Source organism: Drosophila biarmipes, chromosome 2R (assembly GCF_025231255.1).
Source record: "Drosophila biarmipes strain raj3 chromosome 2R, RU_DBia_V1.1, whole genome shotgun sequence".
NCBI classification, from domain to species: Eukaryota; Metazoa; Arthropoda; class Insecta; order Diptera; family Drosophilidae; genus Drosophila; species Drosophila biarmipes.
Genome location: NC_066615.1, coordinates 18,070,115 through 18,081,544, shown reverse-complemented (window position 1 = coordinate 18,081,544; position 11,430 = coordinate 18,070,115). Strand labels below are relative to the sequence as shown.

The following is an 11,430-nucleotide window of genomic DNA, read 5'->3' as shown; positions in this document are numbered from 1 at the left end:
ATATTCTTTAAAATTAGGTGTTTGGTGTAACCTATTATTAATTATTAGTAAGCTTGACCCGAATTATTTATGAAACCTAAAGAATGGATTTTTAAATTTTCGACATGCATAGATAATATTATTAATATAGGCATCATCAATGAACTAAAAATAACAAATGAATGATTAATAAGAGAAAGAAAATTGTCCAACAATATAAATATATCTACTTAATTTAATGGTTTATTCAAACGGTAGGAAGCTCTACTACCAATTTAAATATTTGCCTGAAATAAACCTAAATAAACACAAGCCCCCAAAAATTATAATAATCTTAATGGCTCAGATTACTATTAAAGTATTTTATGAAAGTTCTTCAGCATTTGTGTGTAAGCCAAAAGACAAACAAACCCTATAAGACGCAGTTCTTTGAAAAAAATAAATAAGTGCCGGTCACGAATGACTAATACAGACCGTTGTCTTAATTTTATGCAAATTATTAAGCGCCAGAAAGCGAGAAAACGCTCAATACTGATAATATTTCGAGGGAAAATGCCTAATACATAAGAGCCACCCAAAGCTAGTGAGTAAACAGATTTATAAATAATAATATAACAAAATATTTGAGATAAGAGAACCGCGAGTTAGCCGGAACAAAACTCGATTCAAGAAGCTCGGCTGCGAATGAAGCCCAACAGCACATACATAATTAAAAAATAATCAGCTTCGGCGCTGAGATCAGTTGGGTTCCCTTGGTGGACCCGTGAGCTCATGACCGTCGATGTCGTCATAGTCGGCAGCCGGAGCATCGTGGCTGATACAAATACAAATACGAATGCGACAACAGACCAGAGCCGATGTTGGCCAAAATATTTGCCTTCAGTTCTGTTCAGTTCGCATTGGATTCAAGAACGAGGCGGTCGGAAACGGGAGGAAACAGCCAGAGCATCGGGAAAATACGCGGCGCCGTGGAATCGCGACGGCCGTTCTGCTTATAAACTTATAAATAATACAAATATATAAGTACGATCTCGCGTATATGTGAACGGAACTCAAGTAATGACGATAAAGTGCCCAAAGTTCTGAGGTTTTTGTGGTCCAGCGGGTGAAGAAAAAGAGTGAACACAGGAGTTCCTAAAATAATCCAAGTTTTAGCAAGTTATAAAGGCGCAATCTTCGACCATGTCGCAGAGCGTAACGCCCATACCCAGTACTCCGCCGCCAGGACCTCGTAGGGCCAACCGACCGCCCAGAATCAATATCCACAACCTGACCAGCGGATCGGCGATGAGCCAGGCATCCATGCCACCCAGCGCCCAGCCCCCCTATACGGCGCAGACGAACTTCACGGGCAACGGCACCCAGGGACCCTACTGGCCGCCCATGGCCAATCCCTTCGGGTCGGGGAACTTCATGACCAAGGGCTACGAGGGCTTCCTCGACCTCACCAAGTCGGGCATGAGCTTCGGCGAGAAGTTCACCTTCGGCATGTACAACAAGCTGAGCGCCTGGTCGCGTCGCTGGTTCACCCACCTCTTCCTGCTCATCATCCTGGCCCTGTATAACGCGGGCGGAGCCCTCCTCTTCATGTACATTGAAAGTGAGTTCCCAAAGATTCAGCCCCCATCGACCTTAGTTCAGCCGTAGATAAGGTGTTTCCTTTCGAGTCTAAAAAATTTCATTGTGTTACCCATTCCCAAGAACAAGATGAGATATCCGGATGTGCAGAAGTGCACCGACTTTGTTTGCTTATCAAGCTCTTCGGCAATTGTTTGGAAAATAGTAAACAGCTCAGTTGCCAGCCATTCAAATAAATACACCTGCCGAATGTGTGCGCTGTATTGTAATCGTAAAAACAAGCCCCATCAATTTGGCAGACTGATTCAGTATCCAAGTCCATGGAACTCTCGAACCCCATGGGAACACATATGTGTCTGCATGAATCACGGCTGCGAGAGGAATAATGTGTCGTATAAACAACCAAGACGTCCAGTTGCAGATGATTAACGGGCGGATGGAGGTGTCCCGTCCCAGAGGCTTCTCCTTCGGCCAGTCATTGTAATAAAGAACTTCTAAATAGTGGTGATTGGGTGATGAATAGCTTTCGAAAGTTAAAATGCCTTTGATTTATGGCAGTCTTAGGTATAGGACTCTGTAAATCTGGCAAACTTCCCTACTTAGGCCAACCTTGACCCAACCCCTCTTCAACTCCTTCCACTTCCCATCTAACTAACCTTTGCACCGCCCCAACCTCCTGCAGACATTGCAGAAAATCTGAAATACATAGAGCTGCAGGAACAGCAGAGGAAATTCTTCGACGATATGAGAGCCATGGTCAAGAATCCAGAAACCATCGGGGTAAGATTCTTCAATGCCCCACCCCGTGTCACATCTCGAACCCAGGATAACCCATCATTTTTTTGTAATTTCAGCTGAATAACACCTCCATCGATGGTAAGGTGCTGGGCGTGATTAACGAGTATCCGTCGGTGATTGAATCTCTGATGCGAAAACAAATGTATCCGGATAAGTCGAATGTGTGGACCTTCTGGGACGCCATGGTCTATGCAGCCACCATCTACACGACCATAGGTAAGTGCAGCTACAAGATACTTCCAGGTGTTACTTTCGTAACACCCAAGTGTACTGGGAGTGCAGGAACGCCCACGCCGATAAGATATATGTGTGCTTTCTTTGAACGCAATATGGTCTATTTATGTTTAGGCCTCTTCGTTATAAAGCCAGCGAAATATGTGACACAAAAGATGGAAATAGTTTCGGATATTTTGGCGATCGTCGACATTTGCGAGATAAAGAATTTGTGTCTCTTCTTGTGCAGACACAGTTATGGGGTCTCTCAAGGGGCTGTGAATTCTTTGGAATACTGTCACTCCTCACAATGGCGGATTATAAATAACTCACGAAACACTCGCTTACCTTTCAAAAGAATTTCCCCGAATTTTCGCTTTACACATCCTTAATCAAATTTGTTTTTAATTTCACTTTTAATTTGCAAGAGTCTTTTCTCGCTCATAAACATGCCATGAAAATGGGAATAAGTTCGAGCGGACAAATCTGCGCGATATAATCATGTTTTGAGTGATTATTGTGCTTGGGGAATTATGTTTCGAGTCCATTGTGTGGTTAGTTAATGATTTGATAGCCCCCTTAATTCGATTGACTTGTTTTTGGATTTGTGGAGAATTTTATCTATTGTCAGTCGACTTGTTTTATTTTAGGCAAGACAAATGGGAAAATGGAAAAAGTATTTTTTAGTAAATAAATTCTTTTCTTTCGACGCCACTTTTGACAAGTTTCCAAGAGAGGAAAACGAAAAACATTCAAATAAATCCGCAAGTGTGGAAATGGAAAACTTTGCACCCACATCAACGCAAAAGCAATTAACACAAATTGCCAAATTATGGCCACCATACGACGACAGAACGGGCTGCTTAAGCGGCTGCCTTGTAAACAGAATTGCAAAGTGCATTCGCCACAATCAACTTGTCAAAATTGGCACAAGTTTAAACAAAACATAGGCCTAAGGAGCACTTCTCGAAGTGGCTTTATGATCTGGTGCTCGATTCGAAATCGAGTCCTTATAGACATGGTGCGGTTGCTCATGTGCATGACTCAGTGGAGAGCCCATGCTCACTACACTTAGTACTTACTTATTTTTGGGCCCAATATGTCATAAAAGTATCACCCTGACACAATGAAATATTCAAATAATTTGTCTCCCGAATGGCTTATGAAACTTTTGAAAATTCTAATAAATTATCTTTTGAATGATCAATAAAATGTTAGACTTTTGCCATAAGTTCTTATTGATTTGTGCGAGTAAACACAAAATCGAACGGACCAATAAACCGGAAAACACTTTATAATACTCAAGCAGACGCAATATTTGTTGGCCATCATAAAACTGTTGCTGCTTCGATTAAAATAATGCTTAGTATAACCATTCTATTGACTTTTGGAGGCGGTGGCCGGCAGTTTTATAAAATGGTGCATGCCCAAATGGAAAACAAATCTGGAAGGCAATTCGGAAATGTTGAATGAAACTGCGAAGAATAAACAAACACTGAATCGCAGTGAAATTCCATAAAAGCGAACACGATCCGTCATCAACGTTTCGTAGGAGAAGGGGAGGGAACTACACCGTCCGACAGTTCGAGGGGAAGATTTCAGGGGGTTCCGGAGGGATACTGATGAAAATTTAGCAAAACATTTAATTTATATGAAATTTCGAAGTGGAGAAATGCTCCATATGACGTCAGCGGGGATCAAGATAAAATACGAGAAGCAAAAAATAAGTATTTACAAATTTTGGCACATACTATTCCAATATATTTGCGTTGCGTTTCGAGAACAGCTGCAAATTTAACAAATTATGTGCGCGAATCAAACAGCGGAAGGAAACCCCCATACCAAACAATATTGGGGATTTTAAACAAACCCCGAAGAATTCATAAAATTTCAAGGGAACTCGGATGAGTGTGATGCTAGATAAATTGCATACTTTACAATTCCCTAAGACCTAATCGATAGAGCTTCGAGCTTCCGTAAGTCATTCGTTTTTCACATGAATTCCCTCTAATCATTTGACAGGCTATCAATTATTTCTTTTTTTTAAGATGCCATTAGTTGAATCAGTAGGCGCACGCAAAAGGCGTTCAAACTGGAGAATTGCTTCAAACTTATCTTATTCCTTTAGATGAACAACCAATTTTATACATGGCTTCCTCAGACCATAAAATTCCATCACTTACGTGTGCCGTTTTGTGCTTGATGTTAAGCGTTATCTTTCTAACAAACGAGTAATGCGTGACATCACATTATTAATTATTTTTTGGATGATTCAAGCCTTCGAACGCTCGGCAGTAGAACTCGTTTTTCGGTGAGGGATTTGAATATTACTTTAGTATTCTGGTTTACAACTTCTTTAACTGCCTACTTTATCGAGAAATAGTGATATTAAGTTTACGATTATTTTAAATTTCATAAGAAAGATGGACCCCCATTTAGATCCTCAATTAAAAATGAGTTTAAAATTTTAGGAAATTTATTTTAGTAGCATTTGAGTAAAATATTCGATTTGCTGGTCAGCGAATAATACCCAAATGAGCCTTTGCTTACAAACTATTTGGATCTGTACAAAATGTGTGTTGTACATTTCTTTAAATGTTTTAGTGCGGGTCAGATACTGAAAACTACCATCTACCACGACCTCCGCCGCCGCCTCCGCCACCTCCCCGACCTCTGTTGAATCCGCCACCACCGCCTCCGCGGTTTCCTCCTCTGAAGCCGCCGCCACCTCGACCGCCTCCGCCTCCTCGGCCACCTGTTGGGAATTTAAGTTAGTCCTTCATTTGCAACCATAAATTGTATTATATTACCTCCTCCGCGACCACCACCACCACCGCGGCCAAAACCACCGCCGCCGCCGCCACCGCCAAAGGCTTTCTTCGCTCCTTTAGGTTGTGGAGGCTTTGGCAGAAATCTTGCAATTGGCAATAACTTTGCGGGGTCGATGTACAGTGTCTGGTTGGGTTTGAAACTGTTGGCATAGACGTTGTCCGACAGTTTGATGGACACGCTGTAGTCTCGAACTGTTCCAAAGATTTCGTCAATTTTGCCCACTTGTTCCTTGTTTTCGAGGAATATGGGCGCATTGAAGTATGGGACGTCCTGGATGCCAACTTTGCACACAAGGTCGTTTTGGCACGCGTAAACGAAGTCGCCCAAAGGTATAACTCTCTCCGGAGGTCCTATAATTAAAGAAAAACTATTTAAGTAACTGTTGAAGACTGGGAAAATTTGGCAAGTTGCCTGAAAGAGGCTGTTGGATATTTTAGAAGACATTTCCAGACGGTGTTCTTTTAATATAACCCAATGATTTTAACAAAAAATAATGTTGAAGATCGGTCCGGCCACTTATGAGCATGTATGCGGCAATATATAAGTAAACAACGTGGTTTTCCTCTGATCATCTATTAAAAGTTGTATTAACCAAAAAGGTAAATGTTGTGATGCTAGATTTTTTCACTCCTTAGTTGGGCTGTTAAGGGGCTAATTGAGAAACTCCATCCGTTTACCATTATCAAACGCTCCACGGCCACCTCCACGTCCACCGCCTCCTCCTCTGCCGAATCCGCCGCCGCCTCCTCCTCGACCAAATCCTCCACCGCCGCCGCCTCCGTTGGATCTGAAGTTGCCGCCTCCGCCTCCACGGCCTCCACCGCCACCTCCGAATCCTCTTCCGCCGCCGCCACGAGGTTTACCGAATCCCATTTTCAAATATTAAATTATAAATATTGAACACAAAACACGTGCGCGTTAGATTCGATAAACCAAAATATTTAGAGACGGACCAAATTCGAATTTCGAAATCGATAAGTCGATGACTGCAGCCATGTGTTTCGGTATATACTAGCTAAGGTCTTTGGTATTTTTATGGTCACCCTTGAAAAGAGCGGCGGACATTTTGAAATTTGTATGACAAAACGAAATTATTAATTATTTTACTTTGGCAGGGTGAAATATAACTTTGAATATCCAAACTAGTTTTAATTATGTACGTTTTACAATGCTTAGCAGCTTTTTTTTGAATTACTTAATTTCAGTTTTAATTTACATAACCGACCTGTCAATGCTAGGTAGAATAGGTGACAGTGTAAAATATTTTTACATTTTCGACTATCTGGCATCTGTGGATATTTAAAAAAACGTTTTTTTATTTTATTTAATTGATTTCTATAATATAATTAGATATATAACATTTATCTACTCCTAAGAGACTGTAAGTCGTTTTGAATTTGTTTCACACTATGGTTTTATCCTATTACTCATTGCGAAAAGATAGAACAAACACAATAAGAGAGAGAATCTTGCACATCATCGGTTGCATTAGATATATGAGATACTTTCTGACATAGGTATGGCCGAACAGCTGTTGGGATACCAACCAAAAATATAGACAAGTGAAATTGAAAATTTGAATATTCTCCACACTCTCAGCAGTTGGATGCCAGCCGTGGCCGAGTCTGCCAAATTTTTAGATCGCGTTGAGCTCTGCAAGCTCTACTCTATAGGAACAGATACATAATTTCGTATATGCAAATGAAATAATCAAATATATATAGATATTAGTAAATTATAAAGAAAAGAAAACTGCAGCACCTAAAGTAAAATCAATTGCAAATTGTAGGAAAAGAAAATCCGAAACTGCAATCGAAAGTGATATAATTACCCAGAGGCATATTTTCATATGCGGAATATGACCGCCTCGTCGGGCAGTTAAAAATAGATGCCTAGAGCACGAGCACAAAGATAGATCGCGAAAGTAGCACACGACAGTGGCTGGAGAGGATGGAGCAGCCAGTGGATGCCAGACAGCAGCAGCGTCATCGGCGACGTCTGGGCCGCAGCCACCGGGAGCCGACTCCCGTGACGGGGGAGGTTCTCCCCTTGGACGACGCCAGTCCGGAGTCGCCCCCTCCGGATCCCTTGCCCCAGGTGGTGCGCATGCAAATAAGACCCCCTGGCACCTTGTCCGCCCACGAGAGCAAGATCCTGCGGAAGCGGGACAAGAGCTTCGCCAGCTCATCGGCACGCAGTCAGTCGCAGCCACGGGAGGCGGAGAAACTGAGCAGTCCGGATGCCAATCATCTCATCAAGCATCGCAGCCTTTCCTCGCCGCGCCACAAGGAGGAGTCCAGCGAGAGCGAGCTGACCACCGGCAGCAGCAGCCGGCGACCTCTGCCCAGCTCCAGTCTCGGCCAGACGCAGGACACCCTCAGCCGGCTGGAGCAGAATCTGCAGCGCTTCGAGGATGAACGCCGGCGTTTCGATGCCGAGAAGCGCCTCTTCGAGCGCGAAAAGCGCGAGCACAAGATGCGGCACCGCCAGCAGTTGGACAACGAGGAGCGGAAGCGTCTCCTGCTGAGCTACCGCAAGCTCAGCGACCGCATCCAGCTGCCGCAGGACGAGGAGGAGCGACGGCGGCTCATCCACAGCCTGCGGCTGCAGCGGCACGAGGCGCCCAAGGCTCGGGGGCGCAATCGAAGCAGCGGCTACGACGAGTCCTCCACCCAGTTCAGCTCCTCCGACGCGGAGGCAGTGGAAGAGATTCACCAGAGGCCACGGGCACCAAAGATTCCACAGGGCTTTGTGGCTGCTCCGATTCGCGGGGCACCACCACCACCACCATCATCGCAAATGGTGGCTCCAAAACCTCCGGAAAGACTCTCCGTGAGTCGCAACAGCTCCCTGTCGCCTGTGAGACCCCAGAGACGTTCCAAGACCCCTGAGCAGCGGGAGCAGATCAGCCGGAAGCACGAGTACGTGGAGGTGGGCGAGTCCAGGAGCGAGGTGCTAAAGCCGCGGCTCACGGAGGCGGAGCAGCAGTCGGAGCTGATGCAGAAGTACATGGAGGCAGCCGAGCGGGCGGCCAAGGCGGAGGCAGCCCTGGCGGAGCAGATCCTCTCGGCGGAGGGAGTGCGTCGCAGTCACAGCCTGAGGATGGCCGAAAAAGAAGAGAAGCCTCCGAAACGCAGTTCTAGCTTGGAGCGACCGCTGGTGGCCAAGCGATCGGGCAGCCTGGAGAGGAATGCCCAGCAGCCTCAAGTCACAGAAGAAACTGTTCACGATGAGATTGAACCAGTACCTGGAGCAGAACCAAAACCGGAAGTGGAACCTGCTCTGTTACCAGAGGTGGATAGCCCAAAAGCCGAACCGAAAGTAACCTTCCTGCAGCGCCTCAAAAACCTGTTCCGGCGAAAAAAGAAGATTGAAAGTGTCACAGAGGATGACACAGATTTGTCCAAGGAAATTCAGCCGGAGAAGTTGGCCTCCAGGGCCTTTTTATACCACCTCCAGCTGGAGGCGCGACATGAATGGAAGCGCCTCAAGCTGGACTACCCCCAGGAGATGGAGGAGCTGCGACAGCTGCGCAACAAGTGCTTCGCCCATCTCATCTGCCTGGCCATGCTCCTGGGATTCGGAGGCCTCTTATTCAGATACACGGAGGGAGCCGCGGAGAATATCTACAAGTGCGAGGTGCGCAAGGTCAAGCGGGACTTCATCGACAGACTGTGGGACGTCAGCCACAACATGAGGTAGGGGAACTACTCGAATTGGCGGCCCAGTAAGTGATCCATTTGTCTCTTTGCCAGAGAGGAGGACTGGAAGTCCCTGGCGCGCCAAAAGCTGCGCACATTTGAGGATGAACTCAATAACCTGGCGGAGCTGGGGCTGCGACGTTTTCCTGGCCAAAAGTCGTGGAACTTTGTCAATTGCTTTATCTTCTGCTGGACCGTAATCACAACCATAGGTAAAAGATCTAGGGGACTGTAGTTCTTCTTGAAAATCCTTTAAAAGGATTGTGAGAACCCAAACCAAACTATTGGTTATTCATGGTTTTTAATAATATCTCTTTTTTATTGAGTGCAATATGTTTTCTACTCCATATGAATATCAAAATATTCTCCACTTATTTCAAAGTTTATTTATTGGCTAGAAAGATTATAGACCTCTTCTGCTGGACCGTAATCACAACCATAGGTAAAAGATCTAGGGGACTGTAGTTCTTCTTGAAAATCCTTTAAAAGGATTGTGAGAAACCAAACCAAACTATTGGTTATTCATGGTTTTTAATAATATCTCATTTTTATTGAGTGGAATATGTTTTCTACGCCATATGAATATCAAAATATTCTCCACTTATTTCAAAGTTTATTTATTGGCTAGAAAGATTATAGACCTTTCAAATTGTAAAATCTTGCCTAGGTTTTATTGCTTACACGATAGATTTCTTATTTTTAAATAATTAACATCTTATCATATTGGTTGTAGGTGTTTTTGGAGCTCTATAAGAAATAATGATACATTTTCTGCATAACTTATTAGATGTATTATTCATTTACGAAATCCTCGTTTAATCCCACCTTTCCTCTTCTGCCCCGTAGGATACGGCCACATCACACCCAAAACGGACTGGGGCCGAGCCCTGACCATCGTCTACGCCATCATCGGCATCCCCATGTTCCTGATCGTGCTGGCCGATCTGGGCAAGCTCTTCACGCGCTGCGTCAAGTTCCTGTGGGCATATGTGCGGCGTTTGTACTACACACGCTCCTGTCGCCGCATCCGGAAGCAGCAGCAGATCCGCGACGCCATGACCGGCTTCAACACGGTCTACGACATGGCCATCCGGCGGCCGAGCATGTTCTTCGGCAAGTCCAGCGTGGACAACGACGAGGAGTCGCAGGCGGACGCCGAGGCAGCCCGGTCGATGGGCACCTCGCACCCGGAGACGCCCACATCGCCGTACCCGGAGACCTTCGAGGTGGACGACGAGTTCAATCTGCCCGTGTCGGTGGCCACTCTCCTGCTCATCTCGTACATTCTCCTGGGAGGTGTAGGCTTTAAGATGATCGAGCCGGGCTGGCAGTACCTGGACTGCTTCTACTACGTCTTCATCTCGATGTCCACCATCGGCTTCGGCGACTTGGTGCCCGGCGACCCGTTCCTCGTGATGGTCAGCATGATCTACCTGATCTTCGGCCTGGCCCTGACCTCCATGTTCATCAATGTGGTGCAGATCAAGCTGAGCGATCACTTCAAGCGGGCCAGTGCCAAGGTGGGTGCCACCATCGGCATGAACATGGCCAGTGAGTTTGGCGACGAGGGCGGCTCGCAGGTGAAGACTCCCTCGGAGATGGCCTCGGTGCACGGATCGCGGCTGGACAGGATCGAGGAGGATGGCCAGGAGGGCTCCCTGCCACCGCTGACCTCCATCCTGCGGGCACCTCGTCCCCTGTCGCCCCAGTTCAGCGGCGTGGATGGCAATGGCAGTGTAGTTGGGGATGCAGAGGGGGATGTCAGTCCACCACCCCTGCTGCCCAGACGTCAGGTCTCCGTGGATCCGCAGCCGCCGGCGGAGGGGGAGGGCAGGAAGAAGAAGAAGCACAGGTTCTTCTAGAGACCTTGCTCCGAGAGAGACCCCCAAAAGCAACTGACAACGCTACGTAGTAAGGAACCTCATAAATGACAAGGCAATTTCAGTCGAATTTACCAGGACGCTGTTCTGAGACACAATCTTTTCTTTTGTTACTTAATTTTACTTACCAGCATCGTAGGCTAAGACTAATGTTAATGAAATAAAACACGAGAGTTGACAACGCAACTGGACTGATGTTCTTTGTGGCGGAATAGGGAAACAGGGGATTCTTAGTTTCAGGTTCAATGCTCTGCATAAATTTCGGATAATCAGACACCTCTGCAGATATCATTCCATTGTCCGCGTTATATAAACAGGAAAAACATTAATAATATAAACAAAAGAAGTGTTTGTTTATACATTTAAACAGTGGGATAATTGCTACTCACTTTGCTCTTGGGCTTAATAAGAACACAAAGTTATCAATAAGTTGTTAATCAAAAGATTAA

General features: G+C 45.5%; 2 protein-coding genes across 3 annotated transcripts; one reads left to right on the top strand and one right to left on the bottom strand.

Moving 5' to 3' along the window:
- Positions 1–785: 785 nt before the first annotated feature.
- LOC108022849 (trichohyalin) lies at positions 786–11,167 on the top strand. Of its 2 annotated transcripts, XM_017092023.3 has the most exons (4): positions 786–1,579; positions 2,240–2,337; positions 2,412–2,571; positions 9,948–11,167. In XM_017092023.3, exons 1-4 carry the CDS (start codon positions 1,162–1,164, stop codon positions 10,961–10,963), a joined length of 1,692 nt encoding a protein of 563 aa, XP_016947512.1. In that variant the 5' UTR covers positions 786–1,161; the 3' UTR covers positions 10,964–11,167. The 2 variants fall into 2 exon arrangements, with proteins under 2 accessions (XP_016947512.1, XP_016947510.1); XM_017092021.3 differs by lacking the exons at positions 786–1,579; positions 2,240–2,337; positions 2,412–2,571 and adding exons at positions 7,236–9,098; positions 9,156–9,313.
- Positions 5,027–6,344, bottom strand: LOC108022851 (probable H/ACA ribonucleoprotein complex subunit 1). Its single transcript, XM_017092024.3, has 3 exons — positions 6,078–6,344; positions 5,379–5,750; positions 5,027–5,323 (listed from the first exon to the last, which is right to left on the bottom strand). Exons 1-3 carry the CDS (start codon positions 6,271–6,273, stop codon positions 5,193–5,195), a joined length of 699 nt encoding a protein of 232 aa, XP_016947513.1. The 5' UTR covers positions 6,274–6,344; the 3' UTR covers positions 5,027–5,192.
- Positions 11,168–11,430: the final 263 nt, after the last annotated feature.

What these genes read in the sequence shown, in the direction of transcription:
- LOC108022851 (XM_017092024.3), bottom strand. Translation starts at nt 6,273, where the DNA reads ATGGGATTCGGTAAACCTCGTGGCGGCGGCGGAAGAGGATTCGGAGGT. An exon ending in CCGTGGAGCGTTTGATAATG is followed by an intron (nt 5,751 to 6,077) that starts GTAAACGGATGG and finishes CTTTAATTATAG; the next exon opens with GACCTCCGGAGAGAGTTATA. An exon ending in TGGTGGTGGTCGCGGAGGAG is followed by an intron (nt 5,324 to 5,378) that starts GTAATATAATAC and finishes AATTCCCAACAG; the next exon opens with GTGGCCGAGGAGGCGGAGGC.
- LOC108022849 (XM_017092021.3), top strand. Translation starts at nt 7,351, where the DNA reads ATGGAGCAGCCAGTGGATGCCAGACAGCAGCAGCGTCATCGGCGACGT. An exon ending in GACGTCAGCCACAACATGAG is followed by an intron (nt 9,099 to 9,155) that starts GTAGGGGAACTA and finishes TCTCTTTGCCAG; the next exon opens with AGAGGAGGACTGGAAGTCCC. An exon ending in GACCGTAATCACAACCATAG is followed by an intron (nt 9,314 to 9,947) that starts GTAAAAGATCTA and finishes TCTGCCCCGTAG; the next exon opens with GATACGGCCACATCACACCC.